Below are 12426 nucleotides of genomic sequence, written 5' to 3'. Positions count from 1 at the left end.
AGGAATTCCTCCGGAAGCTCCTTGAGGAATTTCCGGAGCAATTCTTGGAGGAAGTTCCGGAGAAATTCCTGAATAAACTTTCGGAGTAATCCTTCAAGGAACTTTCAGAGGAATCCCTCAAGGAACTTTTGGAGGATTTCCTCAAGAACCATGTAAGAAGGAACTTCCGGAGCAAAACGTTGTTAAGATTTCCATGTTGAACTATCGAGAAATTAGGAATTTCAGAAGGAACTCCTAGCATTAAGGTAGCCTCATACCTTGGGAATTTGGTCCGCGGATTTTTTTCCCACGTATTATGTAAATGTTTTCGGGATTTACGCATGGAAAATCAAAATCCCGGCCCCATTAAAAATTCACGGGGCCCAAGGACGCGTTCTTTGAAAGCAGGCATTATACTCTCCCTTCACCATTTAAAGAATGCATTACCCCTCCCTCTCACTTCGGACAGACACGTTCGTTTAAAGAAGACGTTATCAACTCCTTTCGCCTTATACTGGGCAGACGCATCCATTTAATGAAATAATTACTCCTCCCTTCGCCTTATACTGAGCAGAGGCGTTCTTTTAAAGTAGGCATTATCAACTCCTTTCGCCTTATACCGTGTAGACGCATCCATTTAAAGAAAGCGTTACCCCTCCTTTCGTCTTATACCGGGCAGTCGCATCCATTCAAGAAAGGCATAATCTTTCCCTCTTGCTTAATACCGGGCATATGCGTTAATTCATAGAAGGGATTACCTCCATTCTTTTTTTTTATACCGAGCAAACGTGTCCATTTCAAGAAGGCATTTTCCCAAATTTTGCCTTATACCGCCCGGATGCGGTCATTCAAAGAGAGCATTACCTTCTTTCATTGATTAAAATCACAATATTGAATTCCGCAAAAATCTTGTTTGAATTGGGGATTTGATCCAAATCTGCAAGTTCCTTAACTTTGCAATTATCGATAGTAAATAGTTGAAAATCAGTACGAGCCTCTTGGAAGGAGGCTTCCGAGCCTCTTGGAAGGAGGCTTCCGAGCCTCTTGGAAGGAGGCTTCCGAGCCTATTGGAAGGAGGCTTCCGAGCCTCTTGGAAGGAGGCTTCCGAGCCTCTTGGAAGGAGGCTTCCGAGCCTCTTGGAAGGAGGCTTCCGAGCCTCTTGGAAGGAGGCTTCCGAGCCTCTTGGAAGGAGGCATCCGAGCCTCTTGGAAGGAGGCATCCGAGCCTCTTGGAAGGAGGCTTCCGAGCCTCTTGGAAGGAGGCTTCCGAGCCTCTTGGAAGGAGGCTTCCGAGCCTCTTGGAAGGAGGCTTCCGAGCCTCTTGGAAGGAGGCTTCCGAGCCTCTTGAAAGGAGGCTTCCGAGCCTCTTGAAAGGAGGCTTCCTCTTGGAAGGAGGCTTCCGAGCCTCTTGGAAGGAGGCTTCCGAGCTTCTTGGAAGGTGGCTTCCGAGATTCTTGGAAGGTGGCTTCCGAGCCTCTTGGAAGGAGGCTTCCGAGCTTCTTGGAAGGAGGCTTCCGAGCCGCTTCGAAGGAGGCTTCCGAGTCTCTTGAAAGGAGGCTTCCTCTTGGAAGGAGGCCTCCGAGCCTCTTGGAAGGAGGCTTCCGAGCCTCTTGGAAGGAGGCTTCCGAGCCTCTTGGAAGGAGGCTTCCGAGCCTCTTGGAAGGAGGCTTCTGAGCCTCTTGGAATGAGGCTTCCGAGCCTCTTGAAAGGAGACTTACGAACCTCTTGGAAGGAGGCTTCTGAGGCCTCTTGGAAGGAGGCTTCCTGAGCCTCTTGGAAGGAGGCCTGAGCCTCTTGAAAGGAGGCTTCCGGGCCTCTTGAAAGGAGGCTTCCGAGCCTCTTGGAAAGAGGCTTCCGAGCCTCTTGGAAGGAGGCTTCCGAGCCTCTTGGAAGGAGGCTTCCGAGCCTCTTGGAAGGAGGCTTCCTAGCCTCTTGGAAGGAGGCTTCCGAGCCTCTTGAAAGGAGGCTTCCGAGCCTCTTGGAAGGAGGCTTCCGAGCCTCTTGAAAGGAGGCTTTCGAGCCTCTTGAAAGGAGGCTTTCGAGCCTCTTGAAAGGAGGCTTCCTCTTGGAAGGAGGCTTCCGAGCCTCTTGGAAGGAGGCTTCCGAGCCTCTTGGAAGGAGGCTTCCGAGCTTCTTGGAAGGTGGCTTCCGAGCCTCTTGGAAGGTGGCTTCCGAGCCTCTTGGAAGGTGGCTTCCGAGCCTCTTGGAGGGAGGCTTCCGAGCTTCTTGGAAGGAGGCTTCCGAGCCTCTTGTAAGGAGGCTTCCGAGCCTCTTGGAAGGAGGCTTCCGAGCCTCTTGGAAGGAGGCTTCCGAGCCTCTTGCAAGTCTCTTGAAATGAGGTTTTGCTCAGAAGAAGGATTTCAAGCCTCATGCAGCAAAGCTATTGAGAAAAAGCCTTAATGGCTCTCGAATGGAGGTTTCCAAACCCTTAGATTCTAGATTTAATTCACTCGACGTTTTGTTCTTTTGATATTTTGGCCCACAGTCCTCCATACACTGTGTTGGTTGTAATGTGCAGTGCTTTGATATACCGATAATGTTGTGCATATTATGTAGAATAGGAAGTTTTGGAATAAAAAATCATACAATTTTAAAGCTTTATTAATAAGTTTTTATTGTAATTGTAATAGGGGAACTGCTCGGCACTTCATCTCATAGCTCCCATGTCCATCCCATCAAAAACAAAGCAATGAAAAGGAATTTGATTTGTTTCTTATTTTTGTGATTTTTTTGTAGTGGGTATGCATGTTAGCGAAAAAAAAAACGGCGAGATTGGTGCTGTATTTATTTGTTTTGCGATGGGATGAATATATGTTCAGTGAGATGGAAAACGGAACAGTTCCCCTATATCCGTCATTACGCATTTTGTCCGAGGTACTCCCTGGGGCCATCGAAGGTACCCTTGGGGTACATGTACCCCAGGTTGAGAACTGCTGTTCTAGAGGAATACCAGGATGACCTTTTGGGGAAATTACTGGACAAATTACGAAAAACTACTGGAATAACTTCCGGAAGAATTCCTGGAGGAACTTCTGCGGAAATTTCTGGACGAACTCTCGGCGGAATACCTAGACGAGCCTCCGGAAAAATTCCTGGAAGGGTTTTCGGAGAAATTCCTGGACGATTTTCCAGAGCAATTGCTGGAGGAACTTCTGGACGAATTCCTGAAGTATCTTCCGGAGGTATTTCTTCAAGAACTAACGGAGGAATTCCTGAACGAACCTCCGGTGATGTTTTTTTTTCATTTCTCGGGTACTTATTCAAAAAGACGTATGTGATTTTGTAAACAAAGATTGAAACGTCGATTTGTCCAATCTGATAACACTACCACGCAAACCATCCCCACATACATGTAGGAGAAGCCTTCGGCTACCTGTTGGTGGTGTTGGTTTGCGTGGGAGTGTTATCAGATTGGACAAATCGACGTTTCAATCTTTGTTTACAAAATCACATACATCCTTTTGAATAAGTACCCGAGATTTCTTCAATACCGAGACGTAGCCTGGCTCGTTCTGTTGCTGGTGGAGCTCTTGGACGAGCTTCCTGAGGAATTTCTGGAGGACCTTCCGAATTATGTCGACGATATTCGGGAGGAAGTCCTGGAGTTACTTCAGGAGGAATTTTTTGATCGTTCTTCCCAAGAATCTCTTAAAAAAAACTTCAAAGAGAGTTGCTGAAAGACCTTCAGGATGAATTCCTGGACCAAATGTTGGAGAAATTGCTGAAGGAAATTGCGGAAGAATCGCTTAAAGATCTTTCGAAAGAATTTCTGGAGGGAAAGAACTTCTTGATAAATCTCTTTACAGCTTTTGGATTATGTGCTAGATTAACTTCTGCAGGCACTTCTGGAGTTCTTGAAGAAATTTGCGGGGAAATTTCTGGAGGAACATCCGGAGGAATTCTTGGAGTAAGCTACGAGAATTTGGATATTGAATTTCTCGAGAAATTCGGTGAAGAAATATCAGTGGAATTTGAGGGACTTCCTGAGGACTTCCTGGAGGAACTTTAGGGAGGAACTCTTGGACGATAATCCGTTGTTGGAATTCCTAAAAGAGCTAACGGAGGAATCTTTTGAGGAACTTCTGCAAGAATTGGTTCTACTAGATCATAGATTGAATCTTGAAATGAATCACATTCACCTTTTATTTAATTTTTGTGTCACTTTATTTGACAAATACTTTATTGTTCTAGCAAATAAGGATGATAAAAAAATCAGAACAGTAAATTATTTTATGCTCGTTTAGTGGAATGCCTTCACTTATCGTAAGATGAATCATTGTTATTTTACTTAATTCCACCGCACCGCTTTGTAATATTATCACATACGTATTTTGACCTCGATAGTCTTACTTTTGAGGTCGAAATACGTTCTTGTGAATATAGCAAAGTGGTGGAATCAAATGGAACAGTACTTACTCATCTTACGAGAAATATCTTTTAATCTTATAATTACTGAGTAGAGAAGATCCGATAAGATTTGTGATACAAGTATTGGATCTTCCATTTTTATCTGACTATAATTACTGAGTAGAGAAGATCCGATAAGATTTGTGATACAAATATTGGATCTTCCATTTTTATCTGACAAGATTGTTTATAATTATCTTCCACATTTTTAAGCATTAATTAACTCTTATTTTTTTCTTCCATAGTTTCCCGTACTACCGCGAGAACAAACAAGGCTGGCAGAACTCCATCCGGCACAACCTATCGTTGAACGATTGCTTCATAAAGGTACCACGCGACAAATCGTCATCGTCGTCGCCCTCCCCGGGCAAATCAACCGGCGATGGGATAGATTCCAACGATTGCAACAGCACCAGCAGCAGCGGTGGATTCGGTTGTGGCGGGAAAGGCAGCTACTGGATGCTCGACCCGTCGGCAAACGATATGTTCGAGCAGGGCAATTACCGCCGGCGGAGAACGCGCCGCCAGCGGAACGCGAAAATGATCCTGAACGGCCACTTCCAGGTGAGGGTTGTTCCCGGGGTAGATAGGCTGACGAATGTGTTAGCGTGGTGTTTTTTATGTTTTATATTTAGCGTACGGGGAAATGTTTGCTGCTGATGAACTTGATTGCACGACGGAAAAATGTAGATTGAAACAGTAACTGTAAAATGCGTACTTGTCAAATAACTAGAATTTTTAAAGCTACAAGAATGTTACTTAGTACAGCTGTCTAATAAAACTTCATATGAATATTAAAAAGCAGATTACACATCTAGTTCTAATAATTTTATCCCAGATTTTATCCAGTAGATGTCAGGAACATAAATGAAGAAATCTATTGTCAAGAAGTAGAAGAATTAAAGCTGGGTTTCACACTCTGGATCCTTAGTATTTTCTACCGTGTTCCCAAAAATTTTCCAATTTTAGATCCTTATCTAACTGAACATCAGTCCAAATTTTTTCCCATCTGTGATGATTCCATCGTTTCATCTTCTCCCCCTCTTGCAGGCATCACCGTTCGCGATGGCGTTCCCTTCGTCATCCACCGTGGCCGCGGCGGAATTCATTAAAACAACAGCATCCCCGAACGATTTCCATCATCTGATAGGCGGCCACAATTTGGAGGCAGTCGCACCGAACTGCTACCCCGCGGCAACGGCAACGGCGCTCATCGGTGGAAACGTTGGTCATTCGATGCTGCCGCTGCCGCCGAGCTCTTCATCATTACCTGGTGCGCTACTGCCGATTGCCGCCTCACCGTGTCCTTCGTCGAACTCGACTTGCTCTTCGCCAACGCAGAATTACCTTCATCACCACCAGCAGCACTATCAGTTGCAGCATCACGAGCAACAATCAGCTTCAGGTGGTCCAATTTCGACAAATGAAGACATAAAACGAGATTTTGATGAAGCAACCGATAGCGGTAGTTTAACGAGCTCCCCTGCGGTCGTCCTGCTGGACTACGGCGAATCCTTAGCCGCCGTGAACGTTGCAACCTTCGCTGCCACCGCGGCGAAGTCGTCTGATAATTATTTAGATAATTTTCAATCGAATTTTCCCTCGTTGGATGCATTCCTGAGCGAGCTAGGCGAGTTGAAGGTGAAAAGCTGTATGACGCCGACTTCCAGCGCAACGGGAGACCATTTAGCCGACGACGACGACGACGTCGAGGACCGCCGGCAGCTCAACCACTTTGACTACAGAGCAAACCGACCGGAAGGGAATGATGAGCGGAGCATTGTAAACAGCTCACCGCAAATGGAACCACAACAAAAACAGACACCGGTAGAAGTTGGCAGTACTTCCGGAACTGCCGTTGCCAGCAGGGGGTCGGTTTGTGCTGCTGCCAGCAGTGGCTACCGAGCGAGAAAGACGAGTAGTGGTTTAAAGTCGAGTAATTTCACCATTGAAAGTATTATGCGAAAGCAGTGAGTGAGTGGGGAGCATTGCACCGCAGGGGCCACGTTTGTTGGTGTGCATTGGAGCGTTTTCAGTCAGGTGCCATAACAAATTTTCCTGGGTAGGCTAAGCGAAAATAGTAAACTAGTCAGAGCTTTGTATTTATTTTTTGTGCACGATGAATAAAGTGAATTTATTATTGGATATGATGCTTTTCATTTGAATGATTTGGCTATTTTGGAGTTGGTCCTTCTAGTGGGAAGTCGTTGGAGGAAACTTTTCTATCTCTAAACTAAGATGGTGATATGTGACCCTTTAAAGGACAAGTTTCTGATGAATTCCCATTGGTCACTTTCAGATCCATCGAACAAGATCTAATTAATTAGTCGTGGGAAGGAAATTAACTAATTTATTGGCCACTCGATCAACACGATTCATTTTTAATTTTCCATGATTTAATTCTGATGAATCCGTTGGTAATAAATAATAAGATCTGCTGCATTTCTGGCGCATCTAAGAAGCTCCCAAAAAGGTTAAAGATGTGAATAACCTCCAGTAGTTCATGCGACGCTAATTCGTAACAAATTAGAGAGAAGAAGCTGTTTGATGAAGGTGAAACTCTTTTGAAAATGGTGTCCATTGTATAGAGAAAAGGAAACGTATTTTAGGATATATGACACTCCACGTAATCAGTAGACAGGAAATACCTAACAGAAGAGGGAGATGTGTTTTTGTAAGTTTTTTTTTGTACAGCAACCGTTTGCTAACTGGGCTGAAACACCAGCCCAGTTACCGAACGCCGCTTTTTAACTGGGCTGGTGGGCTGGTGTTTAAAAATTTAAAAATTTAAAAAATTTAAAAATTTAAAAATTTAAAAATTTAAAAATTTAAAAATTTAAAAATTAAATAATTTAAAAATTTAAAAATTTAAAAATTTAAAAATTTCAAAATTTAAAATTTAAAAATTTAAAATTTAAAGGTTTAAAAATTTAAAATTCTAAAATTTTAAAGATTTATAAAAATTTTATAAAAAATTTTAAAATTTAAAAATTTAAAATTGTAAAAATTTAAAAACTAAAAAACTTAAAAATTTAAAAATTTAAATTTTCAAAAATTTAAAAATTTAAAAATTTAAAATTTAAATATTTAAAAATTTAAAATTTAAAAATTTAAAATTTAAAAATTTAAAATTTAAAAATTTAAAATTTAAAAATTTAAAATTTAAAATTTAAAAATTTAAAATTTTTAAATTTAAAATTTGAAATTTTTAAATTTTTAAAATTTTAAATTTAAAAATTTAAAATTTAAAATTTAAAAATTTAAAATTTAAAATTTAAAAATTTAAAAATTTAAAATTTAAAATTTAAAAATTTAAAATTTAAAAATTTAAAATTTAAAATTTAAAAATTTAAAATTTAAAAATTTAAAATTTAAAATTTAAAATTTAAAAATTTAAAATTTAAAAATTTAAAATTTAAAATTTAAAATTTAAAAATTTAAAATTTAAGAATTTAAAAATTTAACAATTTAAAAATTTAAAAATTTAAAAATTTGAAAATTTAAAAATTTGAAAATTTTAAAATTTGAAAATTTAAAAATTTGAAAATATCAAAAATTTAAACATTATAAATTTAAAAATTTAAAAATTTAAAACTTAAAAATTTAAAAATTTTAAAATTTAGATATTTAAAAATTGAAAATCTAAAAGTTTGAAAATTTTAAAGTTTTAAAATTTAAAATTTTAAAATTTAAAAATTTAAAAATTTAAAAATTTAAAAATTTAAAAATTTAAAATTTTAAAATTTTAAAAATTTATAGATTTAAAAATTTGAAAATTTAAAAATTTTAAAATTTACAAATTTAAAAATCCAAAAATTTAAAAATTTAAAAATTTTAAAAATTTAAAAATTTAAAATTTTAAAAATTTAAAAATTTAAAGATTTAAAAATTTATCCATGTATATATCCATGTACTTTTATAGCTAGAAGCTAAAACTCGCTGACATCTATGAACTTGACGAAATGTAGTGTCTGTGAGAAAATCAAACGAATACGATAAGATGGACGTGGGGAGCGGTTCCTATTATTTCCAACGCGAATGGTCGACAGGATACCCCTTTAAATCCAGAAATTGGTATGTTCATAACTTTAACAATTGTTGAACAGATTTAGATACTTTTAGCCGTTTTGGAATCGGGAGCTCATATACTTTTTGTCCACTGTTAAGGTTCACAGCTTTTGTCAATGATTATACAAGAAATCCTTGAAGTAAGGCCTTAGAGTCTACACACTCTTTGCGGTCCTTAGAATATAAGGTGTTTGCATAATATATTCTGGATCATCCATAAAATCCCTGGAGTAAGACTTTAGTCATCCAAGAAATCTCTGGAGTAAGGTCCCAAAGTCTACCCACGTAGTCAAAGGTCTATCGTCGAAATTAAAACAAGGCACATGCTATTTGTGGTACTTAGCATAAAATTTATTCAAAGTATATGTTCCGGGTCATTCAAGAAGTCTCTGGAGAAAGGCCTTTCGATCTACACGTGTAACCAACGGTCTATCAACTAGTTTCAAGAGTAGTACATGCTCTTTGTGATCCTAAGAATAAAATGTGATCATCGCTTATGTTCTGCGCTATCCAAGAAATCTCTGGAGTAAGGCCACAGTCATACGAGAAATCCATGAAGAAAGGCGTTGGGGTCCACTCATGTAAGCAAAAGTCTATCGGCTAGTTTTAAAAGTGGTACGTACTCTTTGTGATGCTAAGAAAATTTGATCACTTTATATAATCTGCGTTATCTTAGAAATCTTTGGAGTAAGGCCTACACGCGTAGCCAAAGGTGTGTCGACTAGTTTCATAGAGTGATACGTGCACTTCGAGGTCCTTAGAATAAAATGTAATTTGTGGTACTTAGAGTAAAATCAGCAGTGATTCAAATCGTTCGGGGCTGTCAGTTTGAATATGAATCTGGAACATTCATTTTCCCAGCAGCTGTTCTGGATTCATTTTTTATACCAGTCAAATGTCAAAAAAATAAAACTGGTATAACGCTCAGTTCTATTTTTTGCAGATTTGAATCACGAGTTTTAAATATTTTCAATTGTTTTGGTGTATGAATGCGTCATTTTATCTACGGATCAATCCACTTTGCAATTACGGCGCCTTTCTTGACAGCAACATAATAATTTCATTTAATTGAAAATTTGAAAAACATGAATGGAACACTGCTGGAGAAACCAACATGTTTGTTCTATTTTGCTCCAGATGCAAACTAGAATAGTGGTCGAAAATTTGGAATGAAACTGAATCACTACTGATTTCACTCTTAGCATATCTATGTTCAGCGTTATCCAACAAATCTCTGGAATAATGCATTAGGATCTACTCTACACGTATAGCCAAAGGTGTATCGTCTCTCTTCTCTTCTTCATTCCAACTGGAACTTGGTCTGATTTTCAATATAGTATTCGCTTAGCATTTTCTCAGTTATTAATTGAATGTTTTCTATGCCCACAATTTGCATGTGTATGTATCGTGTGCGACACTATGCCCAGGGGGTTGGAAATAAAAACACCCTAGACCAGAACGAGAATCTAACTCGCCATCTTCAGATGAGCAATCATACGGCTTTGTTCGCAAGGCTAAATGGAGACCCCAAACATGTATCAACATGTTTTAAAATTGGTACATTTTCTTTGGGGCCCTCCTTGGCCTAGAGGTAAGATGCGCGACTATAAAGCAAGACCATGCTGAGGGTGGCAGGATTCGATTCCCGGTGCTGGTCTAGAAAATTTTCGGTTTGGAAAATGTCTCGACTTCCCTGGGCATAAAAGTATTATCGTGTTAGCCTCATGATATACGAATGCATAAATGGTAACTTGGTTTAGAAACCTCGGGGTAATAACTGTGGAAGTGCTGAAAGAACTGTTTGGAAACTGTTTGGAAGCCGTAGGTATAGGATTGATAATTTTAAAAAAGTCTCCCATTTATTTCGCACAATAATTAATATCTTTCAACCATTTATTTCACTCCTAATTGATCCAATTAAAGGAAATAAAAATGTAGATTCCGTATATTCGCTCTTCGTTGCAAAATCACTGTGCAGCAGTGAGATTTTCCACTTTTACAAAACGGTATCATCATATAAACACCTACCTCAAAATCGTCACAGATCTCGATACAATCATTGCTTGAAGCTGTTAATCACCACACTATAATTCTAAACTAACGCACTTCAATCCTTCCTATTTGTTCGTTTCACCAGAACTTTTATAAACATATTAGAATACATTTAAAAATGTATCCTCAAACCGCACAAAAATTCACCTCGGCCTAAGAACTTCTAGCCGAACCGTGCTGCCAAAAGGCCAGGAGCCTCTTTTAGTATGAAAATAATCCTTCATTGTTAATAGGAAAACTGTCTAATACGTTGACGCTTTTATGTTATTTATAATTCTATTTGGAAGAAGTTTGGATGAGTGAATGAATCTTTTCAAACAAACAAAATTTATTATGAATAATACCATCTGGCATCTTGTTGTCGTCGATCGTGCATATTTTTGTTTACGTCGCATTTTCTACCGTCCCGAGAGAGAATAAGAGTAAAATGTTGAGAGATTGAGTGAAATTTTGCTTAGGCCGGGAATTGATTTGCAGTGGGCCGGAAATGCATTCGCTATGACTGAAATAAGTGCTGCGTTATTTTAAATCAAATAAAAGCTTTTTTAAACGATGTTTAGCAAGAATAGTAATTTTTAAAGCAGAAGTGAACCCAATAGCAGTATTGCACGGCCCACAAAATTCAGGAAAAGTTGCTTCCTGTCATAAATATCAATTAAATAATGCAGGTATGGATGTTAGGCCGGGAACGGGGTAAGAAACCCTATAATGCAGACTATCGAATTCTTGAGCGGAAAGTACTGCGCTCAATAATGACGATGGAAGACGTTGGCACTGGTGGAAAATGGTGAATGACGCAGACGCGTGAATCACGAGTTGTACCAAGCGTACAAAAATGAACACGGAGATTTGAGATTACACATTTTATGTTTCAAAATCACCCACCTTGAACAGATATATGGAGCTGTCAAAAAGGTGGGTGATTTCAAATTTATGAAAATGTGCTAAAAGCACCCACCTTGAAGATGTTGTATGTGGTCACGAATGTGGGTCTTTTCCACTCTATTTTGGCTGAAAAAAAACTTAACAATTTTGACAAAAGCCAAAAGATCGTCGCGGCATAGCAAACGTATTTTTTTGAAAACCTCATAAAAATATCGGCTTTTTATGTAAAATAATTAATAATCGTTTGTACATAATCAACGACTTACAGGTAAGCGTTTTCTAAATATGAATTCTTCCATTTCTATATGAAATTTTCTCTTTTTTCCAAATTTAAAGATCTGAGGGATTATCATTCGTCATGGAGAAAAAAAGAAGCGTATTGATATCCTGTCCAAGCCCTGCTGCCCGGCGAATAGCATATTGTCCCTCCCGAATGTGAACAGATTGTCGTCCTCCGCCGCCGAAAGGATTTGAAGTTTGCCTCCTCCAAGGCACAAACCAATCCAACAAAACGTGAACAAGAATATATCGGAAACACTATGGTAAAGATGAGGAAACCATATTTTTCCATTATACATTTTATTATTCAGTTGAAATGTATTATGTAAAGGTTTTGTATTTAAATAAAAAAAAAAACAGTTGATTGGCATATCGTGTGATTTTCAGTTTCAAATAAAAGGGAGAATTATCTTTCATTAGTTTCACAATATTATTTTTATGTAGGTGGGTATTTTTCACCCACCTGGCGAAAATTTTGTTTTCAGAAGGTGGGTTAAAAAAGCACATCCATTTTGACGTACAAGCTTCGTACTCACTTATGGGTATAGACGGTTTACCCACCTTGTGGGTTAGTCCACTTTTCTCGAAGGTGGGTGAAAAATCACCCATTTCTGAGTTTTCTCATTTCTCCGTGAAGACGTTGGCAGGCTGATAAAATATGGCAGATTACAATGGACAGGACTTGTGGTGGTGCGTATGCCGGAAGAGAGACTAGCAAACGTTATGTTTAGCAGAGAACCTGGAAGAGGACGTCGGC

General features: G+C 38.7%; 1 protein-coding gene across 1 annotated transcript in view; it reads left to right on the top strand.

The window, feature by feature from the left end:
* The window catches only part of LOC134210658 (uncharacterized), a 35726-nt gene extending 29235 nt beyond the window's left edge, over window positions 1–6491 (top strand). Inside the window, exons 2-3 of the mRNA XM_062686837.1 lie at window positions 4631–4949; window positions 5436–6491. Coding sequence (XP_062542821.1) covers window positions 4631–4949; window positions 5436–6359 — 1243 coding nt within the window. The 3' untranslated portion in view covers window positions 6360–6491. The remainder of the gene's footprint in view (window positions 1–4630; window positions 4950–5435) is intronic.
* The last annotated feature ends 5935 nt before the right edge of the window (window positions 6492–12426 follow it).

Source organism: Armigeres subalbatus, chromosome 2 (genome assembly GCF_024139115.2).
Source record: "Armigeres subalbatus isolate Guangzhou_Male chromosome 2, GZ_Asu_2, whole genome shotgun sequence".
Classification (NCBI taxonomy): Eukaryota; Metazoa; Arthropoda; class Insecta; order Diptera; family Culicidae; genus Armigeres; species Armigeres subalbatus.
This window is presented reverse-complemented; position numbering and strand designations above follow the sequence as displayed.